Here is a 14,162-nt window from a genome sequence, read left to right as displayed (position 1 = left end):
AAGTTTCCCAATCAGAATGTTGGTGTTGTGTTAAAGAGGGACAGCTTTCTAGAGACCTACCTGTCTTGGTATGAAGCTGCTGTTCCTGATTCCTCCGGGCTGGGCAGGAAAGGAGGCTGGCAGGAAGCCCGCACCATGACTGAAGATAGAGAGCATGGCCCCGGGATGGCTTCACAGGTGTGGGACCTTTGCAAACGCACGAGGGCCCACACTCAGAAGGACCCTACATCTAGTTGGGTGCTCTTCTGTTGGTCTTTGGAACTTCTAAATACTTTTTAAACGAGAGACCCTACCTTTTCTTTTTGCATTGGGCCTGACAAATTATGTAGGTGGTCCTGGCCTTACCTGAAGCTAGAATTAGCACAAATTGAGAGAAGAACTTCTTAAATTATGTCCCACTTATGTAAGGCTTATGGTAAAATTCTTTTAATCCCCCTGGTCATTGTTGCTGGAACTTTTTCGTAGGATAATTAATCATTTATCTGTGACTCTACCAGAGACTGTGTTCTTCTCTGGGAAGAACTTATGTTTATTTGATACAGGCTGCTTTGTACTAATTATCAACATATTCTTAATTTGGTTTCAGCTATTTGGATGGCTCTTTTGCAAAGTACATCCTGGTGCTGTTGTTTTTGCTGTCTTAGCAGCAATGTCAATACAGGGTTCAGCAAATCTACAAACCCAATGGAATATTGTAGGGGAATTCAGCAATTTGCCACAAGAAGAACTTATAGAATGGATCAAATACAGTACTAAACCAGGTAAGTTTCCCTCACGGTTTCATATGCCTCTGCAAAATCTTAAACCCAACTTACTTCCAGTGGCCTTCCTCTAAGTAGTGTTGCTTCTAGATTATTCAGAAAAAGAGAGATGTCAGTCTTACTTAAATGGTTTGCCAAGGAAATGTTATATATATTTTCTTAGTAATCTGTTTTGCTATTTTCCTTAAATACCAATGTTTTTCAAAATTTATCCAAGATTTTACATTGCAAGATTTAAAATAATTTTTGTTGTGCTTATTTTCCTAATGAGTTTTTATTCTTAGTCCTGCACATTTCTCTTTGAAATGAACTCATGGAGTATGGCATTTTATCCAAGGGAGATTTTGTTGTCTGAGTATCAAATGACTGAATTTTAAATCATTTTCCAGGATCCCTTGGTGCTATAAAACTTTCCTAGCCAATTTGATACTTCTTTCCCAGGGGCAGGAAAGATTTCTAAGACATTACAAAAACAAACAAACAAAGAAAACCCCAGAAATCCTCAGTGATGAAATGAGGAGGCCCTAACTTCCCAAGAAAATTGTTTATCCAGGCCAGGTTGCTGATAGCCATTTTTCCAACTTCAGTCTGGTTCTTCCATTGAATCTTTAAGTTGTGAACCTCTCTGGGCCTCCGTTTTTTCACCTGGGAAGTGATTGAGTTGACCCAGAAGGAGACCCTTGTGACACTCACTGAGTCTCCTGAGACCTTCTTTCCTGCTTTGCAGACGCGGTGTTTGCGGGTGCCATGCCCACAATGGCGAGTGTTAAACTCTCTGCACTTCGGCCCATTGTGAATCATCCACATTATGAAGATGCAGGTTTAAGGTTAGTACACAGTTCTCATGTTGCCCAAAACAAATTTCCCACACAAATAGTGAGCGAGGGAACCAGCAAAATAACGAGGCTGTGGTGAATGGGGATTTATAGAGTTAGGGGAGAAAACAAGGCTGAAATAAGAGGGCTGAGTTCGATACAAACTGGTAAGGCTCCACAGGGCAATAAATCTACAACCTTTTCTGCCTTTTGTACGAGGCAGCAAAATGAAATCATAGTGTGTCCTTTTTCTCCAGGTGAGCAGGGCTGCAAGCCACCTAGGTTCTTGTTAGTCATCACCGTCCTTATGCTCCCCAGAAGATTCATTAGCCTCTAGCTTTTATTAAGGTGCCCTTTTGGCTATTTTTTCTTGAATTCTCAAGAGTCAGTTGAAACGGAATCTCATTCAAAGAAAATTTTATTCTGATTTTCACCTGTGTAGCCTACTAGAATGATCTTGGTTTTTGTTTTTTACTACTTTTCATAAGTTAGAGTATTGTGTTCTCTTTTAAAAAGGACATAGATTTAATTTTCATACAGTTTCTGGGGCTAGGTCAAGCTATCCCTGTCATTGGGTGACTCCTGTTAATGTATTCTTTGTGTAACGGTGAGACATACATTTTATAAATAAAAAAACTTTTTCATTAAAAAACCAATTTCCACAAGCTTATTTCCAGAGCAGTTGTGTGGAATCGGTTTAGTTTTTTTTTTTTTTTTTTTATATTTTAATCTAGGACCAAAATGGAGAGCCATTTATGCCAGTTATTGTTGCTGTCGAAGTCGGGACTGTGTTGCAGCTCTAGTGTGGTGGCCGTGTATGTGTGGCCCACCCTGCCCACACACAGCACGCCTCACTCTAATGTATGATAGAGTTATGGAGAATACGAAACAAAAACAAATGAGCCAATGAACAAAGAGACTAAGTTTGGAAAGGAAGGGGTTCATCAAAGTGCATCTCTTCTCCCAGGACTCTTGTGCTGCTTCTAAATGTCCTTTTGACTCCCTGGGGCCCCTGAGCAGCAACTCTGAGAAGAAAGTTCTCTTGACCTGACTCTTCTGTAGACTCTTCCTTCCTGTTCCGTTCAGTGCTTTCTTCCAAGTACGTTGACTGCATCCTTTTAATCTTGAAACTCTTTTGCCCAATTATCTTTCTTTAAAGAGCCAGAACGAAAATAGTTTACTCAATGTATAGTCGAAAAGCAGCTGAAGAAGTGAAGCGAGAATTGATAAAGTTACAAGTGAATTATTACATTCTAGAGGAGTCCTGGTGTATAAGAAGATCCAAGTGAGTATTCAACACAGTTAATATTTTATATGCATAAGACATGAAAAATTAATTCAGTCTTATGGCAAGTGCTTTACTAGTCGTATGTGTGAGATATATATAACATTTAGCAAAGTATAAGTGGAAAGAACTTTTTAGATCATTTTTTGAATTGCAATTTTTTCTTTTCTGGTCATTACGAATATGTTTCTTTTATAATGATTTGCATGTGTATCCAACCATAAAGGTATTATATTGGTACTGATTGATAATTTCCCAAATTGCTCCTGTTTGCCTGCGATGTTTTTAAAAACTTTTATTTAAAGTTGGATGTATTCTCTTTTAAAAAGACTTGCAGAGTTTGAAACCAAATAATGGAGAGTCTCATTGTAATGAAGACAGACAGACAGCTGAGAGTCAGAGCCTCCTTTGTGCGCACCACGTCTCTGCACGTCACGCCGTGCCCCGTGAGAGACGGGCCCCCTCCCGGCGTCCCCTTACAGTGACACTTCTTTCTTGCTGTTTCACATCTTATTTGAGTGGGAAAACAGTTAACTTTACCGTGACCCACATTTTCCTGGCTTTATAGTTTTTAAAACTATTTCCACAGAGAAGTTCACTAAGCAGAGTATAGCAGAGGTTAGTAAGATCATAAAAGCAAATATGACTTGTAAAGGTGACTGTTTAGAGATGTTGTACCTCGGTGACTACACACAGACGACTGTAGCTTCTTGCTGTTAAAATACCAAAGCGCTGGATCCATGAAGAGCACAGACATGAGCAGTTTCATTAGAAAATAAGAGTATTTTATGGAGAACTATTAATTTTAAAATTCTCACTACTCTTTAAACAGAAGCCTTCAGGAGGCTGCTGTATTTGTGGCTTGATCATACTTATTCGCCATGTATTTCAGTGATACAAAAGGGTGTTAAGACAAAATAATTAAATATTGACTCAGGAGTGAAAATAGTTCTGTGACATAGCCCACAAGGAAACTCAAACAACTGTTGATTACTGAATGATTTTCTAATGAATATGTCCCAAGTGACTTGAATTTAATCAAGATCTATACAAAATGTTTATGTTCTTAGAGTCATAATTTAGAAAATGTTTTATGTCCTTATAAACAGAAGAATACATATGAAATTCATATACCCACTTTTAATTAACTTTGTCACATAAATTTAGAACAAAGAAGTCATAAGCATCTCTCATAACAATTTTATGAGGATATTGTAATAAAGGAATGGTAGGCTGACATTTGCGATTAGAAGAACTTGCAAGTTCTTTCAAGAAGAACTTGCAAGAAGAACTTCTTGTCAGAGATTTCCACCAGCATTGTGATCTTTATTGCCAAGGGCTTTGCTCCCCAGTTCGATTATCATCCTGAGGCACTTATAGGTTACTGGAACATAAAAATAATGTTTTATGACCTTTTTGTTCCCATGCTGATGATGAGCCTTGATTCAAGATTCTTCATTTCTTCCCCCAGATCTTGCATAGTATTTTAAATATGTGTAAATCGCAGAGATTGGGGCACTTTATATTCTTTTTTTTTAATTTAATTTTTCTTTTACGCTTATTTATTTTTTGAGAGACACAGAGAGACAGAGCACAAGTTGGGTAGGGGCAGAGAGAGAGAATCCGAAGCAGGCTCCAGGCTCCGAGCTGTCAGCACAGAGCCCGACGTGGGCCTCGAACTCACAAACCGTGAGATCACGACCCGAACCGAAGTTGGACACTTAACCGACTGAGCCACCCAGGCGCCCCAAAGGCATTTTATATTCTAAGATGTTGATGGAACTCCTTGGATTTGCATTGCTGTAGTAGTCTCATGTTCTGATGGGCAGATTACTGTTTTATACACAAGAAGGGATGAAAGACAAATTTAGGAAGTATGGCAACAAATCTTGCTCACTAAACAAGGTCAGCAGTAAATTACACTGGCTTTGGATCCTCTCCATTTAGCGCCCACTTCTGGGCACCAAGACTGAGAGTTTGGGGTGGGAGTGCGTGCTCGATCTTCCTGTCTGGATCTTGACTTGCCCCTGTTGTGTTTTTCTGGCAGGAGTGGAGAGAAGGAGGCTAAAGAAGTGACTTTCTCTAATCTGTTTTCCTCACTCAGTAACTAAAACAGCACTCTCCTTGTACTACAGGATTTAAGCCAGACTGATACTAAATCTCAGGAAACCTTAGACAGGTGCACTCTGCTTAAACCTTGAAACAAAACACAAGCTGTGCTTTCTGTTTTGCCAGGGAAGCAAATGGGGAACTCAGAAGAGGAAAGGGAATAAGGACTAATATTTAGTGCAGTCGGAAGACTGCATTTCTTGACAGAACTTTCTACCAGAACTAGGTAGAAATGCCTTTAATGCCTTGGCCCCCACTGTCCATTTCAGTTATGCCTGAGACATTTGTAGGTTACTGGAACAGAAAAATTTGTCAGAACAGGGGGAGTAAATGGAGAACTCAAAGAAAAGGAAGAAGAAAAGGAAGAGGGACCTAATATTTATCTAGCACTTAATCTGTGCCCAGCATGTTGGTGAGCCCTACATTTATGTGATCTCATTACCAGTGGCTTTATTTTTAATTTTTGTTTTATAAAGTTTCTTTATTTTTGAGAGAGAGAGAGGTGGAGAGAAGGGGACAGAGGATCCAACGTGGGCTCTACACTGGCAGCAGAGAGCCCAGTGCAGGGCTCATACTTACTAACCATGAGATCATGACCTGAACCAAAGTCAGATGCTCAGCTGGCTGAGCTACCCAGGCGCCCCACCAGTGGCTTTAATTGTGTGGCTTGATTATTCCTTAAATACTTGACACCCCATGTTCAAATACAAGTACAAAAATATACTCAAATGCAAGTTGTAGATGAGTTTTTAATTAACTATTTTCTTCTCAGTTCTCTGCTTTCTATCTCATTAATTCCGATAATAGAGTTGACATAAAATTAAAACACATGAATTCAGAAGAAAATTATTCCCATTTTCAATAATGCTATTTAAAGACCTCGCTGGCTGACTTGGGGGAGCTCCAGTACACGCAGATAAGTACTAAAGGATGTTACACTCAGGCAGACAGAGCTCACAAAGGCAGCTCTTACCTTCTCTTTTTCCTGCAAACAGTTGAGCTCAGGAACTGGGTAGTTTTCTACTGCCTGTATGTTTCGCTCTCTACTACCCATGGCCTGCAGTGTGGCAACAGTTTGTCCTTGGCATGTGTCAGAAAATTAAATGGCTTAGAAAACCTAAGCCCTCTCATTTTATCATATATGCTCAGTGTTGGTAGAATCTAGTGAACAGCCTTCGTGGGAACACTCACTGGGAGATAATGTGATAGAGGCAAAGTGAAAATTGTGTAGCCCTGTGATGTGATAATAGTGCTGCTTCTAGAAGTTTAACTTGCAGTTGGGGCACCTGGGGGGCTCAGTCAGTTAAGTGTCCGACTTTGGCTAAGGTCATGATCTCACGGTTTGTGGGTTTGAGCCCCGCATCGGGCTCTGTGCTCACAGCTCAGATCCTGGAGCCTGCTTCAGATTCTGCGTCTCCCACTCTCTCTACTCTTCCCCTGCTTGCACTCTGTCTTCTCTCTCTCAAAAATAAATAAACATTAAAAAAAAATTTTTAATTTAGCTTGCAGAAAGATATAGGCACAAGAATGTTTATATCAATGTCATTTTATAATGGCAAAATGAGAAACAATTAAAATATCTACCCATAAAAGAGTGGCTAATTAATAGGTGTACTAGCAACTATTAAAAAGAATGAAGTAGGTCTTTAGGTACTGAGGTAGGAAAATGGCCACATTTTATTGTTAAGTGAGGAGTTCCAGAATAATCTCTTGTTTGTAAAAGCAACCCAGGAGCATCTGTATACATAAATCTGTCCGTTCCTATATTTGTATGTGTGTGTCTGAAGTTGGATTAAAAAGGTCTAGCTGAGGGTTGCCTGGGTGGCTCAGTCGGTTAAGCGTCCGATTCTTGGTTTCAGCTCAGGTCATGATCTTGCGGTTCATGAGTTCGAGCCCCACATCAGGCTCTGTGCTGATAGTATGGAACCTGCTTGGGATTCTCTCTCCCTGTCTCTCCCTGCCCCTGCCCCACTCACTCTCTCTGTCTCTCTCTCTCTGTCTGTCTCTCTCTCAAAAATAAATAAATGCACTTAAAAAAATTTAAATGGGTGTAGCAGAATGTATGCTGGATTTTTTACACAGGTCACCTCTGAGAAATGGCTTTGGAAGTGACAGTGACTTTCATTTTTTTATTTTTGATAGGCCTATATTTTGACACTTTTTGGATGATTAGTCAGTTTCAAATTAAAGATGTTATTGAGAAGAAAAAGGCATGTGCTGCTTGCCCCATAGTAGAGGTAGGGAAGCAGGGCTGCACTTGGGGATTAAAAAGACATGTTGGAAAAGTTTCTTTCTCTTAAAGTGAAGCAACTATGACAAAACATAAGCTGTTGTCAGTTCTCTATAATTATTCTGCATTGTGTATTTTTCTGTTTTTGTTTGTTTGTTTATTTTAATTTCTCAAATAGCACATAGGAGATTGTGAACTCCCTTTTGCCCTTTTTGTTTTTGTTGATATTTTCCCAGAGTCCAAGCCAGTTGTCTTAGAGGAAAGGTCCCATGTCTGGATTTGTCTAATTCCTTCCTTGTGATTAGATTCAGTTTGGCAAATTGTGTCAAGATTATGACATCAGAGGGGTTGTATACTTTCTATTGTGTCACATCAGGAGGTTGAGATCACTTTGTTCTATCATTGGTCATGCTAAGTTTGATCACCTGATCTCTCTATATTAAGGAGGCACATCTCCTATAGAATTAATAGGAAATCTGTAGAGATACTTAGAGGCCATTTGTTTATCCTCTTTCTCAAACAACCTTTCACCAGATAGTTCTTGCATCCAGTTTTGACTCTTGCCTGAATCCATTATTACATTGGTGATTATAAAACAGGTAATATAGATTTGAAAGTAGTATGCCAGGTACTGATCAATAGGGTTAAGGATGGATTTGACAAATAATAAATCATATGGGACACCTGGGTGGCTCAGTCGGTTGAGTGTAGACTTTGGCTCAGGTCATGATCTTATGGTTTGTGGGTTCGAGCCCCTCATCGGGCTCTGTACTGATGGCTCAGAGCCTTCTTCAGATTCTCTGTCTCCCTCTCTCCCTGCCCTCTCTTGCTCACTTTCTCAAAAATCAATAAACATTAAAAAAAATTGCTTTAAATAAAAATGTCCCTAGAGTTGCTGGGCTATCTATATGGAAAAAATTAAAATTAAATCTCTGCCTCACAGCATACAGAAAGATTAATTCCAGATGAGTTATAAGTCTAGCTGTGAAAAGCAGACTCTAAAACTTTCACAGAAGAACACAATGCATACTCTCATGATATGTTATAGGGAAGGATTCCTTAAACAAGACATAGAAATCATAAGTCCTAAAGAAAATACTGACATTTTGGAATATAATAACATAAAAATCCTCAATGTAACAAAAGCCAAAAAGAAAAAAGAAATTTGTGAACCCTAGTGAAAGCCAGCAGTTATATCTATAACACTGCTTTAGATTTAAAATAAATGTTAAAGCCATCTGCAGAAGTTATTGGGACTGATACCACATAATAATCAACTTCACTTCTGTTCTTCATAAACTATATTGCTTTTAAAATTTAATTGTGAAAAAAATAAAATTTAATTGTGCATTTAGCTAAAGACTTGAACTGAACACCACTGGGTTTTCTTTAAGTTGACTCATTCTAGGAGACAATAGTGGGAAGTTGCATAAATGTGAACTAAGCATATCTGCCAATTATAATTTTTAAGTCAATATAACATATTACCTCTGTCTGTGTTCTGGGCACGGTGCTAACTAGGTACAGTCTTTCTCTCTGAGTCCTCATAACCCATACCCACATCATGGTTATTCCCCATTTGACAAATCTGGAGAGAGACTGTGAGCTCTCCAACACCACATCCTTGCTAAGCCAACTGTTGCAGAATTGAAGCAAGATCTGTCTTACCCCACCACCTGCATTCATGTATTTTGCACGTCTGTTTCCTTCTTTATAGTCCACTTGCTGCATTCACCTTGTTCTAAAGAGAATTTGTGGCAGCTTAAATAAATATAGATAACTATAACAGGATTTTTTTAACTAAGTGAATTTACATAGAAAAAATGAAACGAGGGCAGGAATAGAAAAAGTGTGCTCTGCTTCATCTGCCGTGTATCATGTACTTTGATTTTTAATCTGTACGTTAATTTTTCTAGGCCTGGGTGCAGTATGCCTGAAATCTGGGATGTGGAAGACCCTGCTAATGCTGGGAAACCTCCCTTATGTAACCTCCTGGTGAAGGATTCCAAGCCACACTTCACCACTGTATTCCAGAACAGTGTTTACAAGGTCTTAGAAGTTATAGAAGAGTGACTGCTGCCTACAGAGAAGTACATCAGTAATGGTTTTAATGTTTTGCTAATAATTCATGCCTTGTTTTTAATTCAAATCCCAAAAACTTTTATAGGTAACTGTTTTCAAATAGAAAACATTTCGTGTGGTCAATTTGAATGTCGTTCTGATTGTAAAGATACTTAACACCTTAATCAGTTGGTTACTATTTCAATGCACCCCTTAAAATTTGCTATGCAAATGAGTATATGTTTGTACCTGACTTAAATATTTGTTCTAAAGTGAGCGAGCAAAGCTACTCGTGTAAAAAACATGATGGCTCATGGCAAGGATGATATGAAAGTATCGTGAGCTCTGAACTATGTAGGGGCTGATTTTAGTTTATGGACTATTGATGCCCCTTACTTCTTTTTCTGCCTCTTGCTCTCATCTTTTGGACATTTCAGTGATTGTCATAAGCTCCTCAGTCGTGTCGGCCCCTGTCATCAACTTCCGTGAGAGCAGATGGGGCAGACATGGGTATTTGCTATGTGGAATGACCTGTTGATTTCACTTCTTCACGTTCTGCTGTGTCTTGTTGCTCTTGTTAATGAAGCATTTTCTGCCCATTACTAATCCAGATTCTTGGACCTAGTGGTCAGGACCAAATTCTTCTAACCACCAACCATGTGACAGCGTGTCTGCTCTCTCTCCTTCTCTCCCGCTTTCTCTCCCAGCATTCTTTGTCAAATAAGTGTTATTTACTCATTTAGTTGCTTAGAAAGTACATATTCTTGGTTAAAAAAATTTAATGGCAGTTGTGTACGTTTCTCATTTTTAGTATTATTCAGATGTTTATATTTTAATACCTTTAAACCATTTACAGAATTTTTCATGTTTAATTGTAGTTTTAAGAACCACTATTTTGAATGACTCAGATGTAGTGCATTTGAGTAGGCATAGTTTACAGTGGAATAGTAGATGTAGTATGTGTAGTTTTTCTTTTACTATTAAGATACAATAAAACGTGACTAATTTTTCTGTCGGAAAAGTAAATGAATAACGAGAAGTGAATGGAGTTTTTATATTTTACTTTTTAAATTGCCTGTCTTTAGTAAGACAAAGCCTTAAGCCTTATGTTATAATTTTGATCCCCAAAACTATCATTTCAGTACAAAGGAATGAATATATTCAGCCTTCCTCTTTATTTTTTTCCCCTTCCTATTTATTTTTATTTTGAAAGAGTCCCCAACCTGCTCCGAATTCCTAGTATGAATTTTTGTTTCTTAGAAGTTAATTTGTGTGAAATGAGATTCTTCAAAACAGCGAATCCTCATAGTTCTGAGAAACAGTTTTAAGATTTTAAATTCTAAGCAAACCATGACTGACGGACTACACATTTAATTATACAGTGTTCTCTTTATTAACCGCAGGCAGATTAACCTCACTGTGGACTGTCCTTGAGACCTGAGTCCTCAGGGATGGCTTCCGGTGCCCACTGCTGGGAGCCACTGAAGAGCTGTTCCCTTTCTGCCTTCTCACCAGAGCCCAAGGACGAGCCTGGTCTGGGGGAAGCACTAGCTTGCTTAGAGCAGACAGCTGCAAGGACAGCCTGGGCTGGCGAGCGTGCAGCCCCCGGCCTGCCCCAGAGCCCGCCTTCCCGGGGAGCCTCCTTCCGGCCGGAGCTTCTGTGCCAGTGTCTTCAGGTGCCCGCCCCCTCCTCCTCGCTTGCTGGGTGACTTTTATTTCTTGGGCTTTTTGCCAGTTTCAGAAAATAGGGAAGCAGCTGGGGAGTTGTGGACTGGGAGTAGAATTTGAGCAATGATGCAGCAATCCAGAAAAATGGCAAGAGGGCACCTGAGGCCGAGGTGGCTGAGGGTCGCGGTGGGAGGGAGGAGGGAAGCGTGCTCCGCTCTGTGACTGTTCTGCACCAAATATGGCTGTTTTGTACCTCCAGCGGTTACAGGTTTTTAAAAATTGTACTTTTAAAGCCATTCTTTATCCTCCCCACCCTCCGATAATTCCCTTCCCAATAAGTTCCCATGTAATGATTGGAGATTCTGTACAGGAAAAACATGAAAGTACTGTTTTGATTGTTTCGTATGCTGGGAAAAGTTAAAAGTGGGCAAGTTAGTTTTTTTTCTTCCCCACCCCCAAAGAATCCTTTTGTAATGGCATTTATTAACGTGACTCCACCAGCAAGCTATGATTATATTTCAAGCCAGTGAGTTTCGAACAGAGGCCTTGGGCTGCACTGCACACTCAGCCTTGGTCACATCTGGTAGCAGCCGGTGCTGTAGATTATAAATACCTTTTATGGCAAAGTAGAATAGTAGTAGTTTCGATATACATGACAAAACAGTATTAAAGCTCAGTATTTTACTCATTTTTAGCATTTAAAAATATTTTTGCTTTAGTGTGAGGAAGGTAAGGATGGGCAGAGAGGCGATAAAAATAGCCGTTGCCGTGACAAAAAAGAAACAAACAAAGTTGGGGCAGGATTTCTGTGAGATAAGCCTCTAAAACTGCTTAGCAGAAGACGGATTGTATTAAACTAGAACAATGATACTAAGGAGAACATGAAAGGATGTATCAGGAATAAAGTGATATTGCATAGAAGTATTGTATTTTTATGAATTTTATGCCAGTTGTTTTACATGTACTATGTATGTTAAATAAAAAAGATCATGAAAAGTATAGAAGGTGGGTTTTTTTAATTATTATTTTCATCTCTGCCTTGATTGTTGACATGTTCAGCCTTATTCTCTATAGTCAGATAACCATGAACTCGTTTGTGGGAGACTGCAGTCCTGAATAATGGGGAAGGGATATAACACTGGGGTCCGTGAAGCTGCTTACTCCTCTTTGTTGGTGGCAGTGTAGGTACTGGGGTTACCCATACTCTTCTTCTATTTATGCTGTTACAGGTTCACATTACTTTATCATTTACATCAAGGGACACAATAATTCTTTAAAACGATCGTTTGGGGATAACTTTAGAGCTGCTGAAAGCATTTTCTCATACATTAAACAATAGTCTGGTCTCATGATATTTCCTAAACTATAGCTCCATGTTCTTGCTTGATACAAGCATCAGCTTTGTCTGTGTATTTATTTATTTAGTTGGCTGGAGGAAAGACAGTTTAGTTCATGCCCGTACAATTAATTTCTTTACAAAGCGACACCTTCATTCTCTGACATCTTGGGGGAGTGTTCATTGGAATGCGGCGTTCTCAAATGGAGTGGGCATCAGAATCACCTGGAGTGTTTGTTAAAACGATTGCTGCACCCTGCCTCAGAGGTTTCTGATTCATTTGACCTGAGGACCCGAGGTGGTTGTGTGGTCTGAACGTTTGTGTCCCCCCCCCAAAACTCATATGTTGAAATCCTGACACCCGAGGTGATTGCATTAGGAGGTGGGACACTTGGGAGGTGATGAGATCATGAGGGTGGAGCCCTCATGAATGGGATTAGTGCCACTGTAAAAGAATTCCAAGAAAGCTCCCTTGGACCTTTTCACATTGTGAGGATATAGCTACAAGGTGCCATCTGTGAACCAGGAAATGGGCTCTCATCAGACATTGGATTAGCTGGAGCCTTGATCTTGGACTTTCAACCTCTAGAACTATGAGAAATGAATTTCTGTTCTTTATAAGATAACTCAAGGGGATTTAAACAGGTGAGTCCCCAGAATTTATATTTCTAACCATTTCTCAAGTAATGCTGATGCTGTTGGTCCAAGGGCCATACTTGAGAACTGCTGTTTAATGGATTGCAAAAGACTATTTGGATGACTGGCCTCTAGAGGGCGCTCCGTTCTTGACAGCATTTATCCCACCCCAACAGGCTAGAGGGTCCCTATATTGGAAACTGAATTGTGTAGAGCCTCTTCTTTGTCTTTTAGGGGGCATTGCTTTCAACAGAACTTGCAAGGAGCAAAGAACAGATAAAGTAGTTTTTAACCGGAACATCAATACACATTGTGTTAGCTGAGCAGGTGGCTTATGATCATTTAAATATTTTGAAGCCATAAACTGTTTCTTTTCATTTCAGAGATGGAAAAAGTGAAATCCTTTAAAATCGAACTTCTTTTTGTAAAATTACTTTGTCTAGAAGAAAATGGATAAATTCAGTGATGTGTGTGGATTTTAAAACTTCATTTTTCACTTTATTACCTTTGGCCCCAGAAATCTTCACTCTTCTCCCTCTATTAGAGAGCAGTTAAGAACTAGCTTTGAGTCACGGATCACCTGTTTCTCTCTTCTGCCTTCCCTTTCTCCTTCCCCCCAACTAGAAGCTTCTAATTGAAATCAGTAAAATTGTTCCCCATGCAGAAAAAGAGAAGCTGCTTTTAAACTTCATTACATTCTTGAATTGGTCTTTATTTCACAGTACTATATCAGTACAAATACAGTTTTACATTTGGAGTCGAAAAGGACATTAAGGTATAGAAAGGTCTTGAAACTCTTTCCTTTTACCTTTCCTCTCATGAGAGAGATTTTAAAATTCTGAGCGAATGTTCAAGTTGAAGACTTTTTCCTGTTAAGATTTTGAGTCATTGTAGTGTAATTAAAAGGTAGATTTTTCTTTCTTTTCTTTTCTTCTTTTTTTTTTTTTTTTTTTTTTTTTTTTTGCAAAGAGATTAGGATGGTATTGATATTGGGTCTGCTTTCAAAGGAGCATTCTCTGTACTCAATTATCTCTAGCTCAAAATTTTAATTACTTTAAGTAAGCAATGTGTTGTCAAAATGACTTTCAAATAAATGGTAGTGCTACCAAGTATTATGTTTACGCAGGCATGTACTTTTTAATTCAACATAATATCATTTCATTGATTTGTAAGTACCTGGGCTTTTTCTGTATGCAAATTTAATACCTTGAAAGAAAGTTCAATGTAGCGAAATTAAGCTCATTCAGTTGTTATGCTGATT

General features: G+C 39.1%; 1 protein-coding gene across 5 annotated transcripts in view; it reads left to right on the top strand.

Annotated features, from left to right (window-relative positions):
• The window catches only part of DPY19L1 (dpy-19 like C-mannosyltransferase 1), a 102,123-nt gene extending 90,195 nt beyond the window's left edge, over positions 1-11,928 (top strand). For 3 of the 5 annotated variants that reach the window (XM_045495290.1, XM_045495289.1, XM_045495286.1), the window contains 4 exons: positions 587-761; positions 1,489-1,588; positions 2,736-2,861; positions 9,117-11,928. In XM_045495290.1, the coding sequence (XP_045351246.1) occupies positions 587-761; positions 1,489-1,588; positions 2,736-2,861; positions 9,117-9,273 (558 nt within the window). In that variant the 3' untranslated portion in view covers positions 9,274-11,928. The remainder of the gene's footprint in view (positions 1-586; positions 762-1,488; positions 1,589-2,735; positions 2,862-9,116) is intronic. The other 2 variants (XM_045495288.1, XM_045495287.1) reach the window with 2 other exon arrangements.
• Positions 11,929-14,162: the final 2,234 nt, after the last annotated feature.

The sequence above is a fragment of the Leopardus geoffroyi genome, chromosome A2, assembly GCF_018350155.1.
Source record: "Leopardus geoffroyi isolate Oge1 chromosome A2, O.geoffroyi_Oge1_pat1.0, whole genome shotgun sequence".
NCBI classification, from domain to species: domain Eukaryota; kingdom Metazoa; phylum Chordata; class Mammalia; order Carnivora; family Felidae; genus Leopardus; species Leopardus geoffroyi.
This window is presented reverse-complemented; position numbering and strand designations above follow the sequence as displayed.